The sequence below is a fragment of the Scaptodrosophila lebanonensis genome, unplaced genomic scaffold (assembly GCF_003285725.1).
Source record: "Scaptodrosophila lebanonensis strain 11010-0011.00,11010-0021.00 unplaced genomic scaffold, SlebRS2 tig00000001-arrow-pilon, whole genome shotgun sequence".
Classification (NCBI taxonomy): Eukaryota; Metazoa; Arthropoda; class Insecta; order Diptera; family Drosophilidae; genus Scaptodrosophila; species Scaptodrosophila lebanonensis.
In genome coordinates, this window is record NW_022060529.1 from 5038553 (window position 1) to 5062356 (window position 23804).

Below are 23804 nucleotides of genomic sequence, written 5' to 3' on the forward strand. Positions count from 1 at the left end.
AAATCGTAACACCCAACACCCAGTTTATACGTATACAAAAGGGGTTTGTTTCATTTCATGACGCATTCTTTTTGGGGAAATTTTGTTTTTTGCTTATGTCAGCCATTAAGTCGAAAGCATGAATTGTTTTTCAGAAATTTGCACCGAAAAATCAGGCACGTCACTAATTTAAATGAAGTTCAATTGTTATAAAAACTCAACGTGAGAGTAATCACAAAAAGTGAAGTGCCCACTGAACTAACAATTGACCCTGATCGGGGATTTTTCTGCAGAGACAGCACGGTCCAACACTGCCTACGAGAGCATTGCCATCGAATTTATTGTTTAATATATGTACATATAGAATATATTTAAACATTATGTAAATATGCAAGTAAATCTGATTTGGTAGAAGAACTACTTGTACTAATAACAAAAAAAATACTCTCAGAAGACACATAGGTCAGATTTTTTCTAAGAGGTTCAGAGATTTTTTTTTCGAACTTGGTTGAATAATTAAGATCCTTCAGTAAAGTAATTAACTTAATTTCATACAAGTCAAAAATGTGTTCAATATATTTTAGGGATATATATGAAATGACGGGATGGAGTTGTTCCCTATTTCCCAAGTAGAGTTAAAATAGGTAAACAATTATTAATTTCTGAAGAAATCAATTTAACATTAAACATGAATTTAACTTATTTTGTTTATTATAATATACAAATAAAAAATTGATCAACATAAATACTTCAGACTATATGTGTGTTCTTAAATATTCTAACTTTTATTATATTCGCATGCTCCGTTGCGTATACGCAATATTTATACCTTTGCATTACTTATACTTATTCTACTACAGAAGTGATGAATGAGCAGATAATAAAACTGTGGCAATTCCTGGCATTGATGTGGCTTACAAAATATTATACACTTTGCACGACACTTACGATGTGCCTGAACAAATAGTACATTAGTCAAGCTTAGGGGCTAAGCAAATAAATTTATATTCACTTAAAAGCAACAAGAAACGATCCATAAATTAAAGATAAATAACACCGTCACAAAAACGACAGCAATAGCCCCATCCACACCCACCAATTGCTCCAAATACAAAACGTTAGAGATAAATTTCAAAATGCACAACACGTGAAAATTGCATTTCGAATTTGTGTAAAAATTTTCCACTGGCGCTCGCCGCACTGCCAAACGCACATTATTTATGGATAGGCAGAAAACTGGCAACTTCAACAACAACAGAAACAACAGCGGCAGCAACAACAATTACCATTTAAAACAAGTCAATCACTGGTCGCTAACGACACCAGCTCCATAAACCTAAGCTGACTTAAAAAGACGCACAAGGCGAATGCAACAACAAATAAAACTACAACAAACACTTAATTACTGTGTTGAAGTGTGCCTCTAATTCTCATGTGACTGGTTATAGTCAGTAAGCACCAGAAAGCTGTTTAAAGTCAGTCAAATTCTTAGATCACAACGCATTTTATAATTTAACCCATTTATGGAAGTATCTAAATGTTAGACATTTATAACTGTGTTGCAGATACCGATGTCGTCTAAAAAACTGTGCTCTAATTAAGGAAAATCTGGCATGATGGTTTAAAAACTTCGTTTTCTTCTTGTGTACAAAATTCATCTGCACTTACCTTTGGGCTGGTTTAATAAAAAATCCATAGGCATTAATAATTGTATCAATAAATATAATAACAATTCAAATTAGGTGGAGTGCCTTTTGGCAAGTTGGTCAAATTAATAATAATTTCAATTTCGAGTTAGTTAGAAATTAGTGAAATTGACATACGATCCATCCCGACAGTGCCAACCAATTCTGAAATGTGAAATAGCATCCTGTTATCTAAAGGCTTCCCATTTTCCCATTTGCGAATAAATCCGAAAAGGTCGTTGGTAGCATGCAAGTTATTTTTAACAAAAACAATTGAACTGAAATGCGCTCGCTCGAACTTAAATAAATCAAAAATAATTTGTAATATTTGAAGAATTTGCGAAGCTTCTTAATGCTCTAGCTTGTTAGGCAGCGTTGTAACAGCATAAAAATTTATAAATGTTTTGCAATATTTCGCTTAGAAAGATACACTTTGTGGTCGTGTAGTTGTGTTTTCATGCGATTAGCCAGGCTTTGAAATAAAATGAAACTGATTTGCTGTCAACTGCAACTATCAAAAGATAAAGAGTTTGTCAAAAACTGCTTATCTACTCGATTAACGTACAATTTAAGTTTATCTACATTTATTATATAGAGCGCTGCAAATACAATAGTCTTGGGCGCTCAGTGCGTATGAGCAATGCCAGAGACAGACTCGTCTTGTCGCAAATGTCCAAAAAATGTTTATATAGAAAGCATAAGCGCGCACGCACACACCAATACTTATGGGCACATATATTGTATATATATATATATATATGTACGTATGTATAAAATAGCGTCTCTGTTAAGTTTATGGTCCCAGGAGTTTGACAGGTGAGGCGGGCTGCCGCTGAGAGACACTAATTGCTTGTTGCTCGATCCATATGGCTCACAGTAGCCTGTCTGTCGCTCCCTCTCCGAGTCTGACACTGTTTCTGCCTGTATCTCTGCGATATACATTATATTGTCAGCGTGCACTCGCTGACGTTGGCAGCAACAAATTCAAGCACAAACATTGGCTTAATATCAGTCACTAAGCGATCGTCGGACAGTTAACAACACGATATAAACACAACAACAAGCCGAGACGCGTAACCAAAACACTCGAATTTGAATCGTTAAAAAGATACGCCAATTTGCTTTGAGCTACATACTACCTATATTTTCAACGGGCTAAGCTCTAGTGCCTGAAAATTAAAGACCATTTCAGCAACCATTTGTCAACTGTTAGTTCTGCATAAAGTTCTGCTAATTAGTTTTGTTTGTTTGGGCCGAAATTACCGCCCAATATTTGGTCTTGCTGCCTGCCTAGCCGTCGATTAACGCGCGTTTAGAAAACAATGAGAAATCATAGACTGACGCAGTAGTGCGATTGAGAACAGTATTGTGAATTTTTAAAAACCACGTAGTATTTCATTAAAGGCAACGCATTAAAGAAATTTTCCTGCTAAATAAACAAAATCGTATATTAAAAGGTAATTAATTAATTAAGAAATAATTCGTTTAATTTATATCTATTCTATATTGCTACAAATTTTTCCATCGCCTAAAGTGAAAAGTGAGGTTTATATCTAAGCAGATATACGCGTAATCGTTTGTGCGTCCCTCAATAGCATCTCAGTTTATGAAAAATGTTGAAAGAAAGCATTTATTTATACTATATGTTTTAATTAACAGGCCAGTTGATTGTACCATTAGTTATGTATTTCAAACCTTTAATTGGGTTTGAAAATGTAAAGATAAATAATAATCTACTCACATAAAAAAAAATAAATAAATCTGAAACCTAAAATTTAAATAAATAAGATTTGTTGCCAAAATGGCTATATGTCTTTTAATAGCCATTCTAGGTATATACACATGTTTGAATATTCAATAAAACTAATAACCCCAACAGTTGCAAATGGTTCATTAGTTTTGTTTTTTTAAGGAATTTTTTAATATTGTATATCGACAAAAATAACCTATACACTTTTTATTGAAAATGAAAAAAATGTTACTTTCTTAAATATCTTAGATGAAGAGATTTTAAATTACTTTAGCTCCTTCAGAATCCTCCTGATCAGCACTATGAGGTTTATGTAGCGTAAACTCTTCAGATCATACATATATACATATGTAGTAAAAAGTGTTTGCACCTATCCATTTGGCATATAGTATGACTATGTCAATAGATAATAGGAACGGCACAAATGATTACTGCATGACAATGTTTGTAAAAATGATTGAGTTTGTTTAGCTGGCAGCTACCTTTTAATAAAACCGATTAAAAAGTGCAATAAACTTCAAGTTAGCTAAAAAAAAAATAATAATAATAAGGCGAAAATTGAATGCTTTAAACTTTACGAGTTTACATAAGAAGCGAGGCTGTCTGTGCATTGATAAAGGCAAGCGAATTGTTGTTAATAATGAGATAAGTGTAAGTCAATACCATAGCACATTAAAATACTTGGAAATGAAGTGCCGCTTAATTATTCGTTGCATGTGTCGCTCGTTTTTTGCGTGCATATCGAAAGTGAAGAGGCGGGCCATGAAAATAGGGGATCAGATCGGAGCGGATCGGATCGGAGCGGATCGAAACGATCGATGGACAGACACAACTGCCTCCACTGACATGCACTGACACTGAGCCTGATCGAATGAAAAAGCTTTTAATGCCAAATCGATTGATGAATTGCGTTATTGACGCTCGTGCGTGAAACAAGTTTCAGGCACGTGAAGCCGACGAACAAGAAGCAAAACAGAAACGAATAAAAAATCGCATACAAAATGCGGCTTTTGCTTACTTTTGCGCCGTCTGCTTTATATGGCTATTGACCCAAATCGATAGTTGCAGATTTTAATTGAAATTCAGTTAACAATTAACGGTACTTGGCAGGGCGTACCTTGTGCAATATTTAAGATAAACTTCAGCCGAACGCCTCGTAATTGCAGAGTACAAGGCAAGGGAAATTTCATCAGTACGATGCAATATAAGTACCTTGATTTATGTAATGATATTGCACTTGCTTTCGGAAATTTAATGACATACTACTACTTGTATATGCTAGCATTTGAACATTCTAAAAGTACATTTTTAAATAACAGAAAGTAAAATAATTGCAAGCTCGGTGTATGTTTATTTAATAATTGTTGCTATTTTTTGATAGTCAGCATTATCTTGACTGATCTTTCAGAATGAAATAGTAGCTTATACTAACATTATTTATTAATTGAGCTCAACAAAAATTTCGCTATCTGTTATATCTGCTTCAACCATAAAAAGCGTTCTCACCCCTTATTGAATGGAAATCAAATATATTAAATAATAAAAAATATTCAGATAGTTTGGAATAAAAAACGAAGTCTAGTTAAAGAAAGCTCATTTAAAATTGTGTATTTCGTAGTCGAAGAGAACTTAATTTTGTTATTATAAAATGCAACAAATTGTAGGCATCTGCCAGATTATTCGAAACCCCTTTATACTTGTATATGCTTAAACGAACTTAATATGCGGCGTTTTAGAACTTTTTGATATCATTTGACGAAGAAGTGTTAAATTATTTAGCATGTTCACAAACACAGATTAGCACGAAAAATGGACAGCGCAAACATGACATGGAGGAAAAGTATTTAAATTATAATATCAATACATTTCTAATTGGCATTAAAAAGTCACACATACATACCTATCACTGATGTGGACTTAAATTCAAAACAATATATTAGACAAGTGACGGACATAAATCAAGTCAATGTCCAGTAGAAACTCGTGGACATGATGTCATAAATACATTACTCGAATATAAAGTCAATGAACATGCTGCCCCATTGGTTGTTTCGGCTTTATAAAATTATAGCGAATTGCCCGACAATAAAGATTAGTTTCATTATCTGTATTCACTTTGAAAATACCAATATGTGCTTTAAGAAGTGAAACATTTCTAGAAGCTATTATATAGTCCCTTTCGAACTAGGTAGACTATATTTGTAAATGAGCAATAAGTATGGTAGACCACGCGTTGTAGGTACATATAGTATAGTTTTAATTTAACATTTTTTGTTATTATTTGCGATTTCCTATATATAAATAGTACTCTACGTATCACTACATATTCCACAATTCTAGAACTAAAGTACCAATGACATCGATATTATGTAATGGGCGCAGATAAGAGGTCGTGACTGAATTATATAGCTGCAATATAGAAAGAGTTTTTGCATAAAACACTTGTTGTTTATAAAATATTGAAACCAATTGAATATTGAAAAAGTCATACCTGCATTATTTGTCTGCATTATTTGTGTGCCAAGGATAACCAAAATAGATAGAAAATAGATAGCATAGTACAGTACGCGAAGCATATGTAGTACTCGGTACTCGTATAGCTTTAAAATCTGTGTATTTATAGTTTAAAAAAACATTAACCTTATCCCAAGAATTTACTTTCACTTTAAAGCTATTTAATGTAATCCCTAGTATAAAAAAATGATTCAGGAAAAAGAATCGCCTTCACTGGCACTACACTTCTCATTTACGATCATAATTCATCGTGTAGTCGTTAATTAAATAACTTCTATAACATTCATCGAACAACTCTGATAATAAAGGCATGTCAAATGTAAACCGTTTGTAGACTCAGCACGACACACATTCTGATGTTACCAACTGAGTGGATGTGTGGAAAAGTTGTAAATGGGTTTTATGTTACCTGTTATTGCAAAACATTGTGTTGCTAATCTTATCAGGCTAAGTGGATAACAAATGCTGTGCGATTGCCTTTAATTCGTAGACATTAAATTTATTAACTATTACTTAAGGTAAATAGAAATATCTATAATATGAAATTTGGAAAATCTTTAAAGTTGTTTATTTGTATGATAATTAACGGTAATTAACGAAATTACCCTGAATACTTTTCCACAGCTCTTAGTGAATTTAATAAATTACTTGTGGCGCCTCGTAAATCAATTTGCTTCTTCCACCCCTCTCAGTGATTACCTGGCCATAGCTTTTGAACATTTTCCTTATCAGCGATGGGTATAAGTGATTTTAGAAGCAGCTTTAAGTATTTTATTATTATTGGCATTAAATATTGAGTTGTACTTATGTATCAATTATTGTTGCTGTCGCTCGTCGTGTACTCCTTCCCAATATTTATGTTATCATAAGATACGATTTAGACAAGGCTCGCGCTTGGGGAACTGCGATTGAGGTAAAAAATTTTCAGTTCATTTTTGCCAGTAAGTGTGCGCGGTTCTGTAATAATCGAACTTAAAGAATACAGTTGCTTAATTGGAAAGTAAGTGAAGGATCTATTACGTATAAAGCAAAATGTAATCCAATAAATTAAAATTCAATTAATAATCAACTTTAAATAACCCGTTTCCCGGGCTAAATTTTAAGTGGGCACTTATCCTCTGTCAATTTCTTGAAAAGGAAATGACGCAGCAGTAATTGAAGTGAAATTAAAAGAAATAACAGAACATCAATTTTTTGTAAAAAAAGAAAAAATAATGTATTTAAAAGATTATTGCCCTTTACAATTTTGCTGAAAAAATAGTGCAGTAACATATGAAAAAAACTCTTATAATTGTTAGAATGTATCGAAGTTTAAGTCTAGTACAAAATATTCTGAAAGGATAAACGAATATTATCATTCTTACTTTAAACAAGTTTTGAAAGAAATGTTGAATGGTTTTAAAATAAGTTTTATACGAAGTGAAAGGAAAATCTATTGGGCTGATATAGATCTTAAAACAAATATTTTAAAGTTACCTTTTTTGTAAAGATTAATACCATCCGGCAGACTTATATATAATTAAAATCGATCTTTTTAATTTGAAGCTAAAAAATCAATTACATTCGAATGAAATTAATGATGTTAAATAAAAGGATAAGAGTATAATAAAAGGATAAACAGTTTATTTAATAAATTTTTCTGCAAACTTAACAAAATTGTTTACCATTTAGGAATTGAAAGCAAAACCGTGGATAATTACTCTACTAGAAAGGAAGGAATAGGAAGATTTTTTTTACTTTCCATGACGCAGTTGCAGAACTGTTCAAATTTTTAGTGTGATGTTTTCATTGATGGTTGGCTAAGTCAACCACAAGGTTCTTAATTTAATCATTAAAGTTTAATCGAAGCAATAAATTTTGAATGATTTTACCACCGTGCTAGCCATAAACAATCACCGCATATATCACGATTAGTTAATCAAATGGACGAAGTTCCCTACTCAATCGATTGGCAGAATTGTCGGTGTTAATTGATCCATCACAATTTTGCGTGTACCTGGCGCATATGGTCACAAAGCCTTCTCACCTGCCTTATAGCCTGTTTTATTACACATATATCAATATCATGAATAGTAGCGGATATGGCTGTGAATCGGCGGTGATTTTAAATCCAGTACACCCCGGCACTATCGAACTAATTGCCAAATAGGCCCATAAAATTTATGAATGCACTTGAGGCAAATAAATAAAATACTTAGAACGTACAAATGGTTGATGGCCAGGTTGCCATGCCTTCTTTTGATAACAATCGGACCTCACGCGGAATTTTCTGATAGCAGAGATATATGCTTAATTATGAAGAAGTTTTGGAGCTGATAACATATCAATGGAATGCCCCTGGCAACCCTTGCCGCCGAATTAGTTGCTGTGGATTAGCCTCTGCACCCTGGACAAATGGTTTCAGTGCTTGAATCACGTGCTAGATAAGGTTCCGATAATGGGATATAGAATGGCATTAGAAAGTTTATAAAAAGTTGTTGACAAGTGGGACAATTAGCATTACCATCAATCAACATTAATCCCCGTTGTGGGCGTGCTGCATAATTAGATCCAATACATTTATCAGTAATTTTTGTGCTCCGATAAAGCAGTGGAAAATTTTTATCTTCTTTGTAGATGACGAATAAAGAAGATTCCAATGCCCCGCCCTTGGAACAAAAGAGTGCATCCGTTTTTTCACTAACCGACTTCAACTCCAGGTATATTTCCTTTTTATGGCACAGTTTCATCGAAGTACAAACTAATACTACTTCTTCCACTAAACACCTTGCAGAACAAATTTGACCGACAAAAATCAACTGTCGTTGGCAGAGGATCCCTACAATCCTTTCGAGCATCGCGATGAGAATGGCGCCAGTAGCGGAGGGGCATTGGCCCACTTACTCAAAAGTTCCCTGGGTACCGGTATTTTGGCAATGCCTCTGGCGTTTCGCAACGCCGGCCTGCTATTTGGCATGATCATGACGCTCGTCGTTGGATTCCTCTGCACGCACTGTGTTCACATTTTGGTGGGTAATAAAGCGGATATTGTAAAGTGTTAATTTTAAAATTAACACATTTATTGCTAATATGCTGAAGTGGTTAAGAAAATCACCAGACTTGCCTAGTATTTGCTTAACGACAGAGGCCATCTACGTCAAACAACTGTCTGAAGTAGTTCAAGGCACACATTATATGCCTGTTTCTACCAATGAGCCATGTCAGTATTACGAATACTGTTCGTTTCTAGATAAGGGCCGCGCACGCGTTTTAAATCGCTGCTATGGACGCACGCGTTTTTATCAGTGCCAGGCAGCGATTTAATGCGCTTTAAAGTCGGGGACAGCATTGGACGCTTTTATCAGCTGCAGACATCATTGATAGAATTAGCTAGACAGTTATGGGGGATTTATGTCCATTGATTTAATCAATAAATTTTAATGCTTCAAGTGGTAATCCATATACGATTAGGTAGACGTAGTGTGGCTGGTGCAATGACATGAAATTATTTACAGTACTTGTGTAATTGGGCAAAACCCAAAATAAATTTAATAAAAACAAAAATTTATAAATTAACACCTCAACTAGTGATTCAGACGTACTACATATATGTATGTATGTATACGTATGTATACTAGCGGAAATAATACAAAAGAAACCCATATATGCTATCAGGAGAATCTGTATACCAAGTTTGGTTATTCTAGCTCTTATACTTTCTGAGATCCTTGCGCTCATACAGACAGACGGACAGACGGACAGACAGGCAGACGGACAGACAGACAGGCGGACATGGCTATATCGACTCGGCTGATCAAGAATATATATACTTTGTGGGGTCTACCACGCCTCCTTCTGTGTGTTCCATGTACACTCGCACAAAACTAATATAGGGTATATGTACCCTTTGGGTACAGGGTATAAAAACTCTCTAGTCGTAGTGTAGACATCTGACGTTTGAACATCTGTCACAATCTGTCGTGTAGACATCTGACGTCGCGGTCTGATGCCGAGATGCGGCTCAATATTATTCCAATAGGCTCCTTTTAATGTTGCTGATGATAATTAAAGTCATCTTTTCCCAAAATTCAGGTGAAAACCTCGCACGATATATGCAAAGAAGCGAAAGTGCCCGCATTGGGGTTTGCTGAGACAGCGGAAAAAGTGTTCGAGTATGGGCCGAAGGGCATGAGAAAACATTCCAACTTTGCCAAGTGAGTGACTATACCATGTGCATATATAATAATTGATATATTATTTATTGACAATGGACTTTCGTTGCTCAGACAATTTGTAGATGGTGGATTGATGGCCACTTATTATGCGGCTGCCTGCGTCTACATCGTGTTCATTGCTACCTCATTTCATGATGTCATCAATGCGAACTGCAACCTGAATTGGGATGTGCGCATTTACATTGCGCTGACTGTGATTCCCTGCCTATTTATTGGTCAAATACGGAACCTGAAGTTCTTGGTGCCCTTCTCATTAATGGCAAATGTGTTTATTGTCGTGACCTTTATCATTACACTGTACTATATGTTTGACCGACCTCTGGTCTACTCGGATAAGCCGCTGATAGCAGAAGCGAGTCACATTCCTCTCTTCTTTGCCACCGTCATCTTTGCCATGGAGGGCATAGGCGTAGTCATGCCGGTGGAGAACTCAATGCGCAAGCCGCAACAGTTCCTCGGCTGTCCTGGTGTCCTGAACACAGCCATGATTACAGTGGTCCTTCTTTATGCCATCATCGGCTTCTTTGGCTATGTGCGCTTCGGAGAAGATGTGCGCGGAAGTGTGACTCTTAACTTGCCTGAAGGCTGGCTAGGCGACACGGCTAAGCTGTTGATGGCTGTCGCAATTCTCTTCACCTTCGGCCTGCAGTTCTATGTGCCCAATGAGATCCTCTGGCGCAAAATCAGTCACAAATTCAACGAGGATAAGCACAATACAACGCAAATACTTCTTCGCACGGGCATTATTCTCCTTAGTGGCGGCGTTGCAGCGGCCATTCCCAACCTGGAGCCGTTCATTAGCTTGGTAGGTGCTGTGTTCTTTTCGCTGCTTGGCATCTTCGTGCCCAGCTTCGTGGAGACCGTGTACCTCTGGCCCAACAACCTTGGCTGGGCCAAGTGGAAGCTGTGGAAGAACATCTTCCTCGGCGTCTGTTCCATACTCGCCCTTATAGCGGGCGCAACAGCAAGTATTATAGAGATAATCAATATGTACAGTGGGAGTGATGATTGAGCCGTCCTTCTGACTGGACATGTGGTAGTGTTACACACATACCTATACGTACAATAATGCAGGTACTTGTTGAGTCCACACCCATTTAGCTAGATTCCCATAGTTATAATTTTTTGTTGTTTAGATTTTTCGTTTTTGTGTCGTTTTTTACTCCTTTTTTATGGCCATGTTGAACATGGTAAAGCGACTGCAGGTGCGAGCCTTGCCTGCCGTCGCTGACTGCATGAACATGATGATATTAAGCTATAAGTTTTAACCATGAGCGTATAATCCCTAGAATGTAAAATGCAATGCATAGAATTTATATACCACACATAGCTCATAAGTTCGAAAGCCTACTTACTACTTTCACAAAATAAATAAATATTTAAAAAGTGTATATCTTCTTCTGGATAGTTTTCAACGTCAGGAAGTCTTAGTGGCTTTGATTTTTTACAACCGGCACTTGAACCAGTTGTACTCGGAGGACCTGAAAGGGAAAGGTAAGATCCAAAGGGCACGAATTTCCTTTTGTTCTGTTTTATTCGATGAAATGGTTGGGTTTATATACAAATATACAAAAATGAAGTGTGAACTTCATTGGTATGGGACATAGATGAACACCAACACTTGGTCTGCGGATTAAATACAGCATGAACCAAATACTTGATTCGCTGAGGACCACAGCGCCTCTTCGGCCTCAACTTTAGAAACGAGAGTTAATTCGTCAAAGGAGTATCTCTAAAGGAAGTAATACAAATGCAATTCAATGACTCTTCTGAAAATCTATATATCCGATCTATGTATATGACGATCGTAATTTTCTAACTTGTTCGGTTGAAGAAAATTTATATCCGAAATTTTTAGACATACGATATGGACTGTTGAACTAGCCCGTCTCCTTTCCAGTCGCTTTACTATGAAGCGACATACAAAAGTAAGTACAATGACCACTTTTTAAAAGACAAGTCTAGCTTTACTTTCTGCCTGAACTTTACTTTCTGAAATATATATAACAATGTTTGTTCCGATACAATTCAAATTATGATATTTGTCTGAATGGCTGGAGCTGCTCTTTTCAATATATAGTTTATTAAAAATAATGATTTACGATAATTATGCATAAGTTAAGGCTTAAAACGATACAGATAAGTGGAATAGAATACAGCGGCAACGGCGCACATAATGCGAGTACGAAGGCGTAGTACCTAGTATGTATGTATATATTTGTATGTTTTCTGTATTTAAATTTAAGTAATATAGCAGTAACTAATGCTGTACGTCACGTCCGATAAATGGGGATATTTATTGAATCTCATATAAATGTCGTCGGTGCATATTGTGTCTCTTTATTTCTTCTTCTTTTTGGCATTTGAACTGGTAGCCACCACCTCGTTCTTCCGCTTCTGATTCGCTTTCGGCTGCGGGGGTGCTGCTGGGGTGTTGTTGTTGCCACCTCCGCTGCTGCCGCCTGGAGTCTTGGGTGTCTTCTTTTTCTTCTCGGCTCGTTCCTTTTTCTCCAGCTCCATATTCTCGCGCTCAATTAGTGTAATGAGCGTATTACAACGGCGTTGTAGTTCCAGAGCTGTGCGAGACTTGATGAACCAGTCAAAGCGGAATTGTGGCGAAGCGCTATGATGGGATGGTAGGCAAAAAAGATAGTTTTGCCAAATATGAGGGTTTAATGTAAAGCTACACTCACCGTATGGCCGCACGTAGCTCCTCGTACACATTTTCCTTATCAAAGCCGAGCTTGTGCAGCATGCAGACCAGAAAGCGATCCTCGATTTCCGTGTAGTTCTTGCCCTTGTTGTTGCCGTATTGCAGGCGTAGTTGATGAAAAGGTGCGCGATAGCGTGACATCTGCAAACAAACATAAATAGTGCAGTTATTACGTTTTTGATATCTCTAATGAAATGGTTATTTACCTTTTGATCAAGCGCTTTTTTTATGGACAGGCGACGACGTATTTTGCCCTCACCGCGCTCTATTTGATCCATGATGCGCTCAATATCCTGCAGCTCGGTGCAACGCTCCCAAAAGACGGCATTGTACTCGATAACCTCCTCAGGCGTCTTCCCCTCAACATCCTTGGCAATATTTTCGATATCGTCACGTCCATACTTCTCGTTCGCTTTTATAAACTGATTAAAATCACGCTTGGTCCACGCAGTAAAACCCTGTGAGAGAAGCGTCTCTTTCTCTTGAATCTCCTCTTCGCTAAGTGGCTCGGCCTCATCAATTTTCCGTTGCTCCTCGCGCTGTACCTTTGAAGCGTCGGAGCCCAGTTCTGTGTTCTTGGGGACTTTGTAGCCAACGGTTTTACGGAAGTAGTAAATCTCCTGATCGAGAAGCTCGAACAGACGCGGCGGAAAGAATTGAAAGTCCTGCACAATTGGTTGTTTTGGTGGACGAGGAGCTTTGGGTGCCTTCGGCTCGGATACGCGCAGGGCCTCACGGAAATAGGCATCCACAGCGTAATTTGCTTTACGCTCACGCTTAGGCGGCTCAATCCAATTGCCAAGTGCATTGAGTTTCTGCTTTTCACGCCAATCCTCGCCTTCAAACTGATACACCGATGAAGTGCCTGCTTCACCGTTGGTGTCGACGGTGAATGTGCGTAACGAGCTCTCGCCCATGGAGTCTAACTTGGCCTTGTCCTCGGCGGTCTTAGTCTCGCCTCGCTCCAAAATTGCATCAATATCTTCGTCGGTTATGTCGGTATCCTTAGAGCTAAACACCTGATTGGCTCCAAATCGAATGATATTCAACATTTCATCTTTGTTCAATTGATTAGTGCGATTGTCGACGAGTCTGCCGCCCTGGATGACCATCTTATCCAATCGCAGTTTTATCTCGGCACGCTCCACAATCTTTTCCTCTACAGTGCTCTCTGTAATTAGACGGAACACACGCACTTGTTTCTTCTGGCCGATACGATGCGCACGATCCATGGCCTGCAGATCCATCTGTGGATTCCAATCCGAATCGTATATAATTACCACATCGGCTGTGGCTAAATTGATACCCAGACCGCCGGCACGTGTGGACAACATAAATATAAACTTGGTGCTGTTGTCAGCATTATATTCCTGAATCTGTCTGTTGCGATCTTCGTGCGGAGTGTTGCCGTCGAGCCGGCAGTAGTTGTAGTTACGCCAATGACAGTAATCCTCCAGGATATCCAGCATGCGCGTCATTTGGGAAAAGATTAGCACACGCGAATTCTGTTCCTGTAGCTTGGGCAGAAGCTTATCTAATATTGCCATTTTGCCAGAATTGTACACCAAATGAGTGTCGGTAGTGTAGGGTGGACCCGGCTCGGCGCCATCGAACAAATACGGATGGTTGGTGCACTTGCGCAGCTGCATCAAAATGTTTTGGAGACGCATCTTCTCCACCTTGCCGGCACCATTCACTATGTCAATATCCTTCAGAAGAACTTTGGTATACCAGTCTCGCTGCATCTTGGACAGACCTACAAAGATCTTAAGTTCCTTCTTAGGCTTGAGACGCTTCTCCACTTCGGCTTTAAGACGACGCAGCAGAAAAGGCTTAAGAACAGCATGTAACCGCTTGATGAGCGCGTCATCGCCCAGACACGTGTTAGTGTTAAACCACTCATCAAAATCTTCCGACGAATTAAAGACATCAGGCAGCAAGAAATTCAGCAGCGCCCACAGCTCGTGCAGATTATTCTGCAGTGGTGTACCCGTGATAAGCAGACGATTAGCGGTCTTAAATTCGCGCAAAATCTCCGACAATTTTGACTTTTCGTTCTTGATGCGATGTGCCTCATCAATCACTAGATATCGCCAGTTAAACTTCTTGAAAACGGACTTCTCACGTATGCACATTTCATACGAGGTGACGCATACATCCCATTCGCCTGGCAACAGTACATCGCGTATGAAAGTGTTACGAGTGTCCTGGTCACCAATCAGGCATACGGCACGTAACGAAGGGCACCACTTCTTAAACTCGTTAACCCAATTCTGAAGCGTAGATTTGGGCACAATGACAATGTGTGGTCCTGCTTGGTTTCTACAAAATAAAAAAGCATTTGAACCGATAGCTGATAAAATAGGTGGTGGGATACTCACTTAAAATGTTTGAGATAGCCCAAAAGTGAAATAGTCTGAAGTGTCTTTCCTAAACCCATTTCATCGGCCAGAATACCATTAATGCCATTCTCGTAAAGCGAAATCATCCAGTTCAGACCGCGGATCTGATAGTCTCGCATTTCGCCACCTTTTATATAAGCAGGCGAGCACTCGAAACGAAATATTTCCTTGGCCGTAGAGTCCTCGGCAAGCAGCTCCTCATCCTCCTCCTGTTCGGTCTTGCGATGCCGATGACTGCAAATAACCCGTAAAAATTATATATTTATAGACTTTGAGGCTTCCTTATCACATACTCTGCCACATCCTTCTCCTTATCTTTATCCTTGTCCTTATCCTTGTCTTTCTCCTTCTCCTTTTCCTTAATCTTTTTTGGTCTACCCTTGGGCTTTGTGGGGCTCTTGGCACTGTTTGTCATGAAGTGCGTGAAAATTTCGGTTTGTTTAAGCAAAAAGTCAAAGCGCCTGCTGCGATCAGCTTCTATTTTATTATCAAATTCCGCCTCCTTTTCGCCCGACGAGCTGGTCGCCGCATCCGAAGTTGTCTCATTCTGTGAAAATTGCAAAGAAAACTACAGACGCTACTCATCAGACGCCTGCGGTGACAACAGCAGCGCGTCGCTTGCCGCAGAAAAACTGCTAATGGCTCTGCGCAAATTTTTCACTTACAGAGTTCTCCTCCGTCGGCTCCACGGCGCCAGACTTTTCTTCGGTTTTCGACATAATTGCGGTGCAAATAAATGTCGTTGGTTTGTTTGAACTGTTTTTAATAAATCGGTTCTTCGATTTAAATCCTTTTCCGCAAAAATGTTTTAACTATTTGAGAGAGTGTCGCGTTTATGTATGTGTGTGAGCGGCGCGGCAAAAGTGGCGTGGGGAAAATTTGGGCTGCCCACTTGCTGAGCCAATTACTCCGTTTAACGTTTACAGCACTGGTTTGGTGCTATGCCAACTTATTAGAAAAAAGTGTATGCGCACCACACTGCTTTTTAAGCTAGGTAAACAGCATCACGGTCACAGTAATAAAAACCGCCAGTTTAAACATATGAACATGTATATCAAATTCAATTAAACAGTATTTACAAACAACAATGTGCAAAACAATGTACCTTTTGACCTTTGTACCTTAAAAAATAATTATTTTTGGCAGTAACAGCGCTGATGGGTTCGTAATTTTTTTGGGAGTAAAAACATGCGGCAAATCAAAAACCTTATTAGAGATGTAAATTCCCAATTTGAAAGTCCTATTTTTTGTATGGACTATGTTTAACAAAAAAAAAAAGCAAGTATTTATTCGCCCTCATAATAAAAAGCAAAGCTACAAGTCCAGATTTATAATTTATCTTCACTTTTATCCTACTATTTATATTTTACGAAATATATATTACATACAACATATCATATTACATAAAAAGTTAATTTATACAGTTTGTTTTTTTATGACCAAAAGGTACAAGAGCTATTGCAGTTTATGCTCTTGAGAAGTAAACAGTTGAAATAAGAAAGGTTTATACCATGCAGTGTTCAGCAAAAGTGCCTGAGTTTCTACTTCTTTCAACACACGCGGAATGAAATGCAGCAAAAGGTTTAAGTTGTAACTGCTATTAAAAATTGCTAGGATTGGAATACATATTAGTCCGCTTGCTGGCCCGGTGCAAGCCTCCAACAATCAAATTTAGCGCCTTCTTTATTCATAATTGAGACACGTCCTTTCAATGTTCGACTATGGAGCTCAATTTCTTACAGAGAACAACTGCGCTATCTTGGTGGCATGACATTTTAGAAAATCGTATCCAATTTTCGCTGCGTTCTTCATTGTCTCTGTTTTGTTACCGTTGTGATTACCGGCCGTTGTCGCAGTCACCCCCTCTCCAAATTGCGTAAGCGCTGCCGTGCCCTGTTGAGTACCCGCTGCTGTTCCTGGCGCCAAAGCAACTGCCGTCGTCAACGCCATTTGGTGATGGGGAAACATCTTGCGTAAGACATAATTAAAACCATTCGACGCTTTGTTGCTATTAACTTTAAAACGCTCAATGCCGAAGGCGCGTATAGCACGTGAGAAGCCAAACACCTGTGAGCTTATATAGGCACGACGCACTGCCAGAGTGCGGCCGTCTTTTTGTTCGCTGTAGACGACGATCTCGTCAACTTTCTGCAATATAAGGTAACTGTTTTAATTACAACGACTCAATCCACAACGTTTCCATTAACTTGCCATTATCTTCTTCATTCCAATATTTCGAGTGAATGTGGTCAGTGTCTTCTTAACAGGATCCAGCACTGAGTCCTCAATGATCCTTACAGGTACATTGTTATAAAAACGGGAGCCCCATTTGGGCACTGGGTTTGTTTTCGACAGCAGCCGGCGCGAGTATAATTTACCATCTCGCACCTCTCGCTTGATGGTGTCTTCAGTGAGTACGTGCGTGCTGTCAAGTAGTGCAAACAAGCATATATGTAAGTTAAGAGGCAGCAATAAAATAAGCTGTATGGTGACAAACCTGGATGGATTTGGGTAGCGATTCCAATACGCAACAACCACTTGCCTCCAGCTATAATCGAAAACCGTCTCCGTGCGGCAAGAAGAGGCTGCTACGACCATGACAGGCGCCTCTAACAAGAGCGTTGTGTGCACACTGCCAATTGAAAGTGAAAATCTGCCGCTGCTCACGTTTCCCAGCGTCAATCAATGCATTACCCGTGTCCCTGAACTAAAAGTCAGAGAGCCGAAACTGAAATGAGAAAGACACTTAAATCAATCGCAATCGCATGTTGGTTTATAAATAGCTTAGTGCCACCATTGGGCTTATCTGCGTACCTGCTTTAACGAGCGTACTTTCCGGCTGCTACACGGCTCCAGTGTGGGGGGTGCTCTTCAAATGTGTTTGACGGTGGCACGTGATGTTGTTGTTTTTTTAAAACTATCCGTGCCCCTAACGATGCCGAAGCCTACTCTTTTCGACTGTGAATTTTGTCTTTGCTCTGCGTTACACAACTGCGTTTTACACAAACATAAGCACAGAGAAGGCGCGCATGCCTATGTATGTTTCTCGATTCTCTTATCTAAAGCAGATGCAGTTGTTTATAATCAAGGGTGCCGCACAGACAAAAAATACTTCGTATTGTTTTTACATCGAGTTTTATACAATTTTAACAAACATTGCAGACCAATTGCTATGTCGACCAAAGGCCAACCGGAAACAGCTGACTATTGATTTACTGACAGTGCTGGAGAATGCGCAGCATATCGATATCGATTGGCATTGTCTAGTGTATTGTCATCTCGAATTCTTTTGGCTTGACTTTCTTGACGGCTACGTTGCGCGGCGCACGGCACGAGTTTTTAACGCGACTATATTAACAATAAACCGCACTCAAAATGGCATTCGGTGATGTAAAGACTCCCCAAGGGCTGAAGGAGCTGAACAACTACTTGGCTGATAACAGCTACATTAGCGGGTAAGTGAAAATTGCACACGCTGAAAAAGTGTGGTTATGTGTAAGTCGCCCCACGTCGACAATCATATATACATATGTATGTTAATGCATATGCCTGCATTAATCGTAATTCAATTGTTTTTGCAGCTACACACCCAGCAAGGCCGATGTGTCCGTGTTCGATTCTTTGGGAAAGGCACCAGCAGGAGATTTTCCACACGTTGCACGCTGGTATCGCCAGATTGCTTCGTATGAGCCCAAAGAGCGCAGCGTATGGCCTGGCGCTCCACTGCCACAATTGGCCGGTGGCAAGCCCACAGTTGCCGCTGCCGCGAAGCCAGCTGCCGATGATGACGATGATGTTGATTTGTTCGGCTCGGATGAGGAGGAAGACGCTGAGGCGGAGCGTATCCGTGAGGAACGTCTCGCCGCCTACGCTGCCAAGAAATCCAAGAAACCTGCCCTGATTGCCAAGTCATCGGTGTTGCTCGATGTCAAGCCCTGGGATGATGAGACCGACATGAAGGAAATGGAAAATAATGTCCGTACCATTGAAATGGATGGTCTGTTGTGGGGAGCATCCAAGCTGGTGCCTGTTGGCTATGGTATCAACAAGTTGCAGATCATGTGCGTCATTGAGGATGACAAAGTTTCCATTGACTTGCTCCAGGAAAAGATTGAGGAGTTTGAAGACTTTGTTCAATCCGTCGATATTGCTGCCTTCAACAAAATCTAAACTAAAATCGAACAACTAGATTTTATAACGCCAGTAACCATTTTCAATAAACTCATGTAAAGCAGTACGCATATACTGGTTTTTTTTTCGTGAGGTGTGATGGTATTTAGAGAAAAGGGTATTGGGTAGACCTGACATTTATTAGATTTCTAATCAGTGAATGCGACGGTGGCAATGCTAGGGAGGAAAAATTTGAGTATGCTGAGCTTTCGCGATTATTTAGAACATTTTCATATTCACAAATTTAGGTAAGAGACGAATCTTAACTTTCTTTTTATGCCTTCTGTTAAGTTTATGTAAAGTTCGGATTGAGCGTGAAAAGATCAAGCAGTGTAAAGCAGTTCCAATGCACTGTAAGCTCTGTTTGATTATTCATAATTTTGACTTCGTTTTTTTTTTGTACCGAAAATTGATTTATAATCAAGTGTTGTGTGTGCTGCCAAATATAGGATAATACAGAAAATTGTAATTAAATAGCTGAGGTACAAATAAACCATATTTTATTGTAGATCTTTAAACTCGACTTACAGATAAAAGTTTCTGTACAGAAAGCAAGGATCATTTTTTCATAAATCTTCGACGCCGGATTTTTCGTTAACTTCAATCGTGTTTGTTGCTTTAGTCTTTCGTACAAGCATGAGCTTTGAGCGCGAGCACGCACTAAAGCTTTGACTACAAAAAACGCTCAGCACATTTGAATCCAAGCTCAGTTACTCGCGCAACGCGTAAACGTTCAGTTCCAAGCTTGACGCTCGCTTCGGTTCCAAGTAGAACAGATCCCACCAAAATATCTCGAACGGCGTGTTTTGCATCTATTAAAAATTTGAGTTAAAATCATTTTTGGCCGTTTGCTCATCGATTGTATACCTATTCGTATTTATTATGGCGGCGGCTGATCATAAATTGTGCTGCACTTTGGCGTTCAGCGCTTTATTGTGTTTCGGCTTGGTGGCTATTATTCAGGCTCAAGCGCAGGGTGAGTACCGGAATATAGAACAAACGGTTTTATGGATGACATACAGAAAACTGTTTTTATTGTAGTTTCGTTCTCAGTCATATGTATTGCGGATTTGTTGCTGAAATTGTCACATATTTGTTGATTTGTTTATACATATATACATATGGGAGACACACATACCTGCTTCGTGCATTTCATTAACATTAATTAACTTAATTGTATGTGTTAGTGGTTTCTTTTGTTTACTGGTTAGATATATTGGTTGTTTGGTAATTCCTAGAAGCAAAACGTATAACAAATGTTTCTTTTTCATATATTCAAACACTAATGTTATATATAGCAGTGCTTTGAAATAATTGTTAGAGCACTAAGACATAATTTTAAATTCATTTTTTATTATGTCCATGAGACAAGCGCTTCATACGTGAAGTAGTGCCGCAATGAGCAATTACTTCCGATTTGTATAAATAGGAAACAAGTGCCAAGACAATTAATATGTAATAACAATTTCATAACTAAAAGCTACAGTTTGATTTTCCTAAGCCCCAAACAAATAAGACTATATAGTACTTATAGTAAGCTATGAGGCATCGATTACGAAAAACAACGGGCACTCTACAAAGCGGATGTGGAATAGGATGTTAAATGATATTTTTCAAAAGTCCCCACTGTTTCAAATTAAAGTTATTTGGCGTGTGTGTTATCTCTGCTTCTGGAAAATCCAACATATGTATATATGCATTATTTGTGTTTCCAGAAATATATTACTTTTATTGCGTGTTGTTATTCATTTGGAGCAATTAACAATCAAGCTGGAATAAAATAGATTTTTAAATCAAATTTAGCAATGATCTAACAGCCATATGTAGTATGGTGGCATTAAAATTGATAATTCCAAATGTGACCTAAATTATTTGTCAGTTGTATTGCGGATATGGTTCATTGAACCCGTAAAGCTCAGAATAGGGTGTGTAAAAAATGAGAAGACTTAAGAGATACTATACATGTATATATTGTCATATTTCATGGTTATTTTACATATTTAAATATCAACAGCCTTGCACATAATATACATATACCACAATCTGTTCATCGAGGAACAAGCTTTCAATAAACTGTGCGTATGGAATTTTTTGCTTTCTTGGCCTACTATGAATATAACTTTATATATTGTCGAGAGTAGTTATATATTTTACGTTTTAAATAAAAATTATAACTGTCGTCCCATCCCGTATTAGAGCGATGGAGTTAGTATTCTGTTTGAAAGTTGTAAGAGTTGGAGTAAATTCTCAGAAGTTTACGTAGTTTACCTAGCTTGATTTTTGAGAAAAATGTCAACACTAGCAAAATCTATAGACTTTAATATTTCTTGGTGATAGCTTTTTGTACTACAAACGTATTTTGTTAGCAATATGAGTCTTCGTCATAATTGTTGTAGAGATGATCAGTAAAGGCTATAAGTATATGATAACACAATAAATTTTAATTAACGCAAACAACAAAAATGTGACAAATTCATAATTATATTTTATATGTATGCATGTATGTGTAGTATGTACGTATGTATAGCCTATTATGTGCGACTGTATTTATTTGCATATAAATGAAGAAGATACAAGCTGCATTATTTGTGGCAAGTTTTATGCATTCATTTTTTTCGTTCTTTTTTTCTTGAACTTCCACTTGGTAGCTAGTTCTCTGACATCGTGCAGAGAAGACCTTGGAGAATGAAGGAATATATAAAAAGCACAGCTTGACTACATATAAAAAGAATAATGCAAAGCGCTTTAGGCATGTCGCTTGATAACGAAAAATGGACTCATCCCCGCCTACGGCCAGATCGAATTATAGTGAAGATTCAAAATACAGAAAAATTATACAAGCAGACGTTTAAGCGAAGAATCGTCAATGTTGCCATTGAAAGTTGCAAAACTAGTTCGACGTTGGGCAGGTTCATGGGCGTACGCGTTGGAACTTTTTAAGATCTCATATTATTATTATTATTTTAATTAAACAGGCTGGGATGAGCAGTGCGTTTACATTTAAATGATTATTGTTTGTTTATATTAATTTAGTTCGCATTACTGCTGTGACAAAATAAACGATGACTTGTGCTCGCAAAAATGTCTAATGTATAGTATACGAGTATACTCGTATATAGAAGCTCGTGCACTTGAAATCAGCAAGCAAGTTTCATTTTGAAATCGGAGAAGCTGTTTATAAATCCAAAAGTAATATGTCAATAAAATAAGCATGTGCAAATTGTTCTTTCGTTATCAGCATGGGGTTGCTACAAGCTGAACTGTTCCATTTGATTATTTTGACTTTTTCTTAATCATTGATTACAAGTATACCTAAGCTGTTAGTACTTCGTAGCATTTATATATTATTGATTCTCCTTGTCCTCATTTTACTCTTAATGAGCGGTTGTAGTATTCGACGCTTTGAAAACCGCATTCTCAATCAAGTATTAAGCAACCATTAAGTTTTATTATGATTCAGAATTTACTGATATTATTTACTCTACTATTGAACCATTTCTTTTTATACATTGCATTATTCCTATTAGGGAAGCCCGTTACTGACGTTTGTCTAGGCTGCATTTGTGATGCCATCAGTGGCTGCAATCGCACAAGGTACTGTGGCGGAGGAGTCTGTGGACTGTTTCGCATCACTTGGCCCTACTGGGCAGATGGTGGCAAATTGACTTTGGCCAATGAAAGTCCCCAATCGGAAGAGGGTGAGCTTCTAAATATGACTTTATAAGAGAGAATTTATTCCACATTTTCTGCCAATTACAGCTTTTGCCAACTGTGTGAATGATCCCTACTGTGCGGCCAACACCATTCAGAATTACATGATTAAGTTCGGGCAGGATTGCAATAACGATGGTCAAGTCGATTGCTACGATTATGCTGCTATACATAAGCTGGGCGGCTATGGCTGCTCTGGCGAGCTCAACTATCAGTATCAGAATACTCTGCAAACATGTTTGAATACCTTCCAACAGATTGATGTACGTGCACAGCCCTAATTTAAAGTCTTATTATTTATAAATATTACATCTTTCATCTTAAATTTCGACAATTGTGAATTGTGCAAAATATTTTAATTGTATGAACTTATGCCATTGATATTTCTGCTTAAATAAAATTATGTCTGTTAACAAAATACTATACATATGTACATACTTATATGAGATACAAAGCTGCTAAATAATACAAGTATTCCATCAAATCAGGTTTACGTAGCGCCTTATATTTTCTCGTCTGAACAATGCCTCTAATAGCTTATCACTCATTCACAGCTTTTCGATAGGTTTGTGTCAACGATAAAAGCTTTTTAGTAGAAAAATAAAACTTGGTTGCTCATTTTTGGCGTTATAGTAAAAGAGAGGTAACCTATCTACAAGCTACTGT

General features: G+C 38.1%; 5 protein-coding genes across 8 annotated transcripts; 3 read left to right on the plus strand and 2 right to left on the minus strand.

The window, feature by feature from the left end:
* Window positions 1-2716: 2716 nt before the first annotated feature.
* On the plus strand, window positions 2717-11533 carry LOC115628992 (proton-coupled amino acid transporter-like protein pathetic). 2 transcript variants are annotated; one of them, XM_030525285.1, is made up of 5 exons: window positions 2717-3121; window positions 8545-8627; window positions 8702-8936; window positions 10000-10121; window positions 10194-11533. In XM_030525285.1, exons 2-5 carry the CDS (start codon window positions 8545-8547, stop codon window positions 11152-11154), a joined length of 1401 nt encoding a protein of 466 aa, XP_030381145.1. In that variant the 5' UTR covers window positions 2717-3121; the 3' UTR covers window positions 11155-11533. The 2 variants fall into 2 exon arrangements, with proteins under 2 accessions (XP_030381145.1, XP_030381137.1); XM_030525277.1 differs by lacking the exon at window positions 2717-3121 and adding an exon at window positions 6869-6928.
* A 670-nt stretch (window positions 11534-12203) lies between these two features.
* Window positions 12204-16075, minus strand: LOC115634816 (chromatin-remodeling complex ATPase chain Iswi). Of its 2 annotated transcripts, none has more exons than XM_030532734.1 (6): window positions 15923-16075; window positions 15551-15804; window positions 15237-15491; window positions 13062-15177; window positions 12836-12996; window positions 12204-12765 (listed from the first exon to the last, which is right to left on the minus strand). In XM_030532734.1, exons 1-6 carry the CDS (start codon window positions 15974-15976, stop codon window positions 12483-12485), a joined length of 3123 nt encoding a protein of 1040 aa, XP_030388594.1. In that variant the 5' UTR covers window positions 15977-16075; the 3' UTR covers window positions 12204-12482. The 2 variants fall into 2 exon arrangements, with proteins under 2 accessions (XP_030388594.1, XP_030388593.1); XM_030532733.1 differs by having other exon boundaries at window positions 15551-15825.
* Window positions 16076-16873: 798 nt separating this feature from the next.
* LOC115634817 (protein preli-like) lies at window positions 16874-18428 on the minus strand. Of its 2 annotated transcripts, none has more exons than XM_030532735.1 (4): window positions 18072-18428; window positions 17755-17985; window positions 17469-17682; window positions 16874-17405 (listed from the first exon to the last, which is right to left on the minus strand). In XM_030532735.1, the coding sequence occupies exons 2-4, from the start codon at window positions 17853-17855 to the stop codon at window positions 16986-16988; spliced, it is 735 nt and encodes a 244-aa protein (XP_030388595.1). In that variant the 5' UTR covers window positions 17856-17985; window positions 18072-18428; the 3' UTR covers window positions 16874-16985. The 2 variants fall into 2 exon arrangements, with proteins under 2 accessions (XP_030388595.1, XP_030388596.1); XM_030532736.1 differs by having other exon boundaries at window positions 17755-18002.
* A 122-nt stretch (window positions 18429-18550) lies between these two features.
* On the plus strand, window positions 18551-19498 carry LOC115634819 (probable elongation factor 1-beta). Its single transcript, XM_030532737.1, has 2 exons — window positions 18551-18712; window positions 18839-19498. The coding sequence occupies exons 1-2, from the start codon at window positions 18633-18635 to the stop codon at window positions 19425-19427; spliced, it is 669 nt and encodes a 222-aa protein (XP_030388597.1). The 5' UTR covers window positions 18551-18632; the 3' UTR covers window positions 19428-19498.
* Window positions 19499-20157: 659 nt separating this feature from the next.
* LOC115630118 (invertebrate-type lysozyme 3) lies at window positions 20158-23558 on the plus strand. The gene is made up of 3 exons (XM_030526733.1): window positions 20158-20403; window positions 22955-23125; window positions 23187-23558. The coding sequence occupies exons 1-3, from the start codon at window positions 20310-20312 to the stop codon at window positions 23417-23419; spliced, it is 498 nt and encodes a 165-aa protein (XP_030382593.1). The 5' UTR covers window positions 20158-20309; the 3' UTR covers window positions 23420-23558.
* Window positions 23559-23804: the final 246 nt, after the last annotated feature.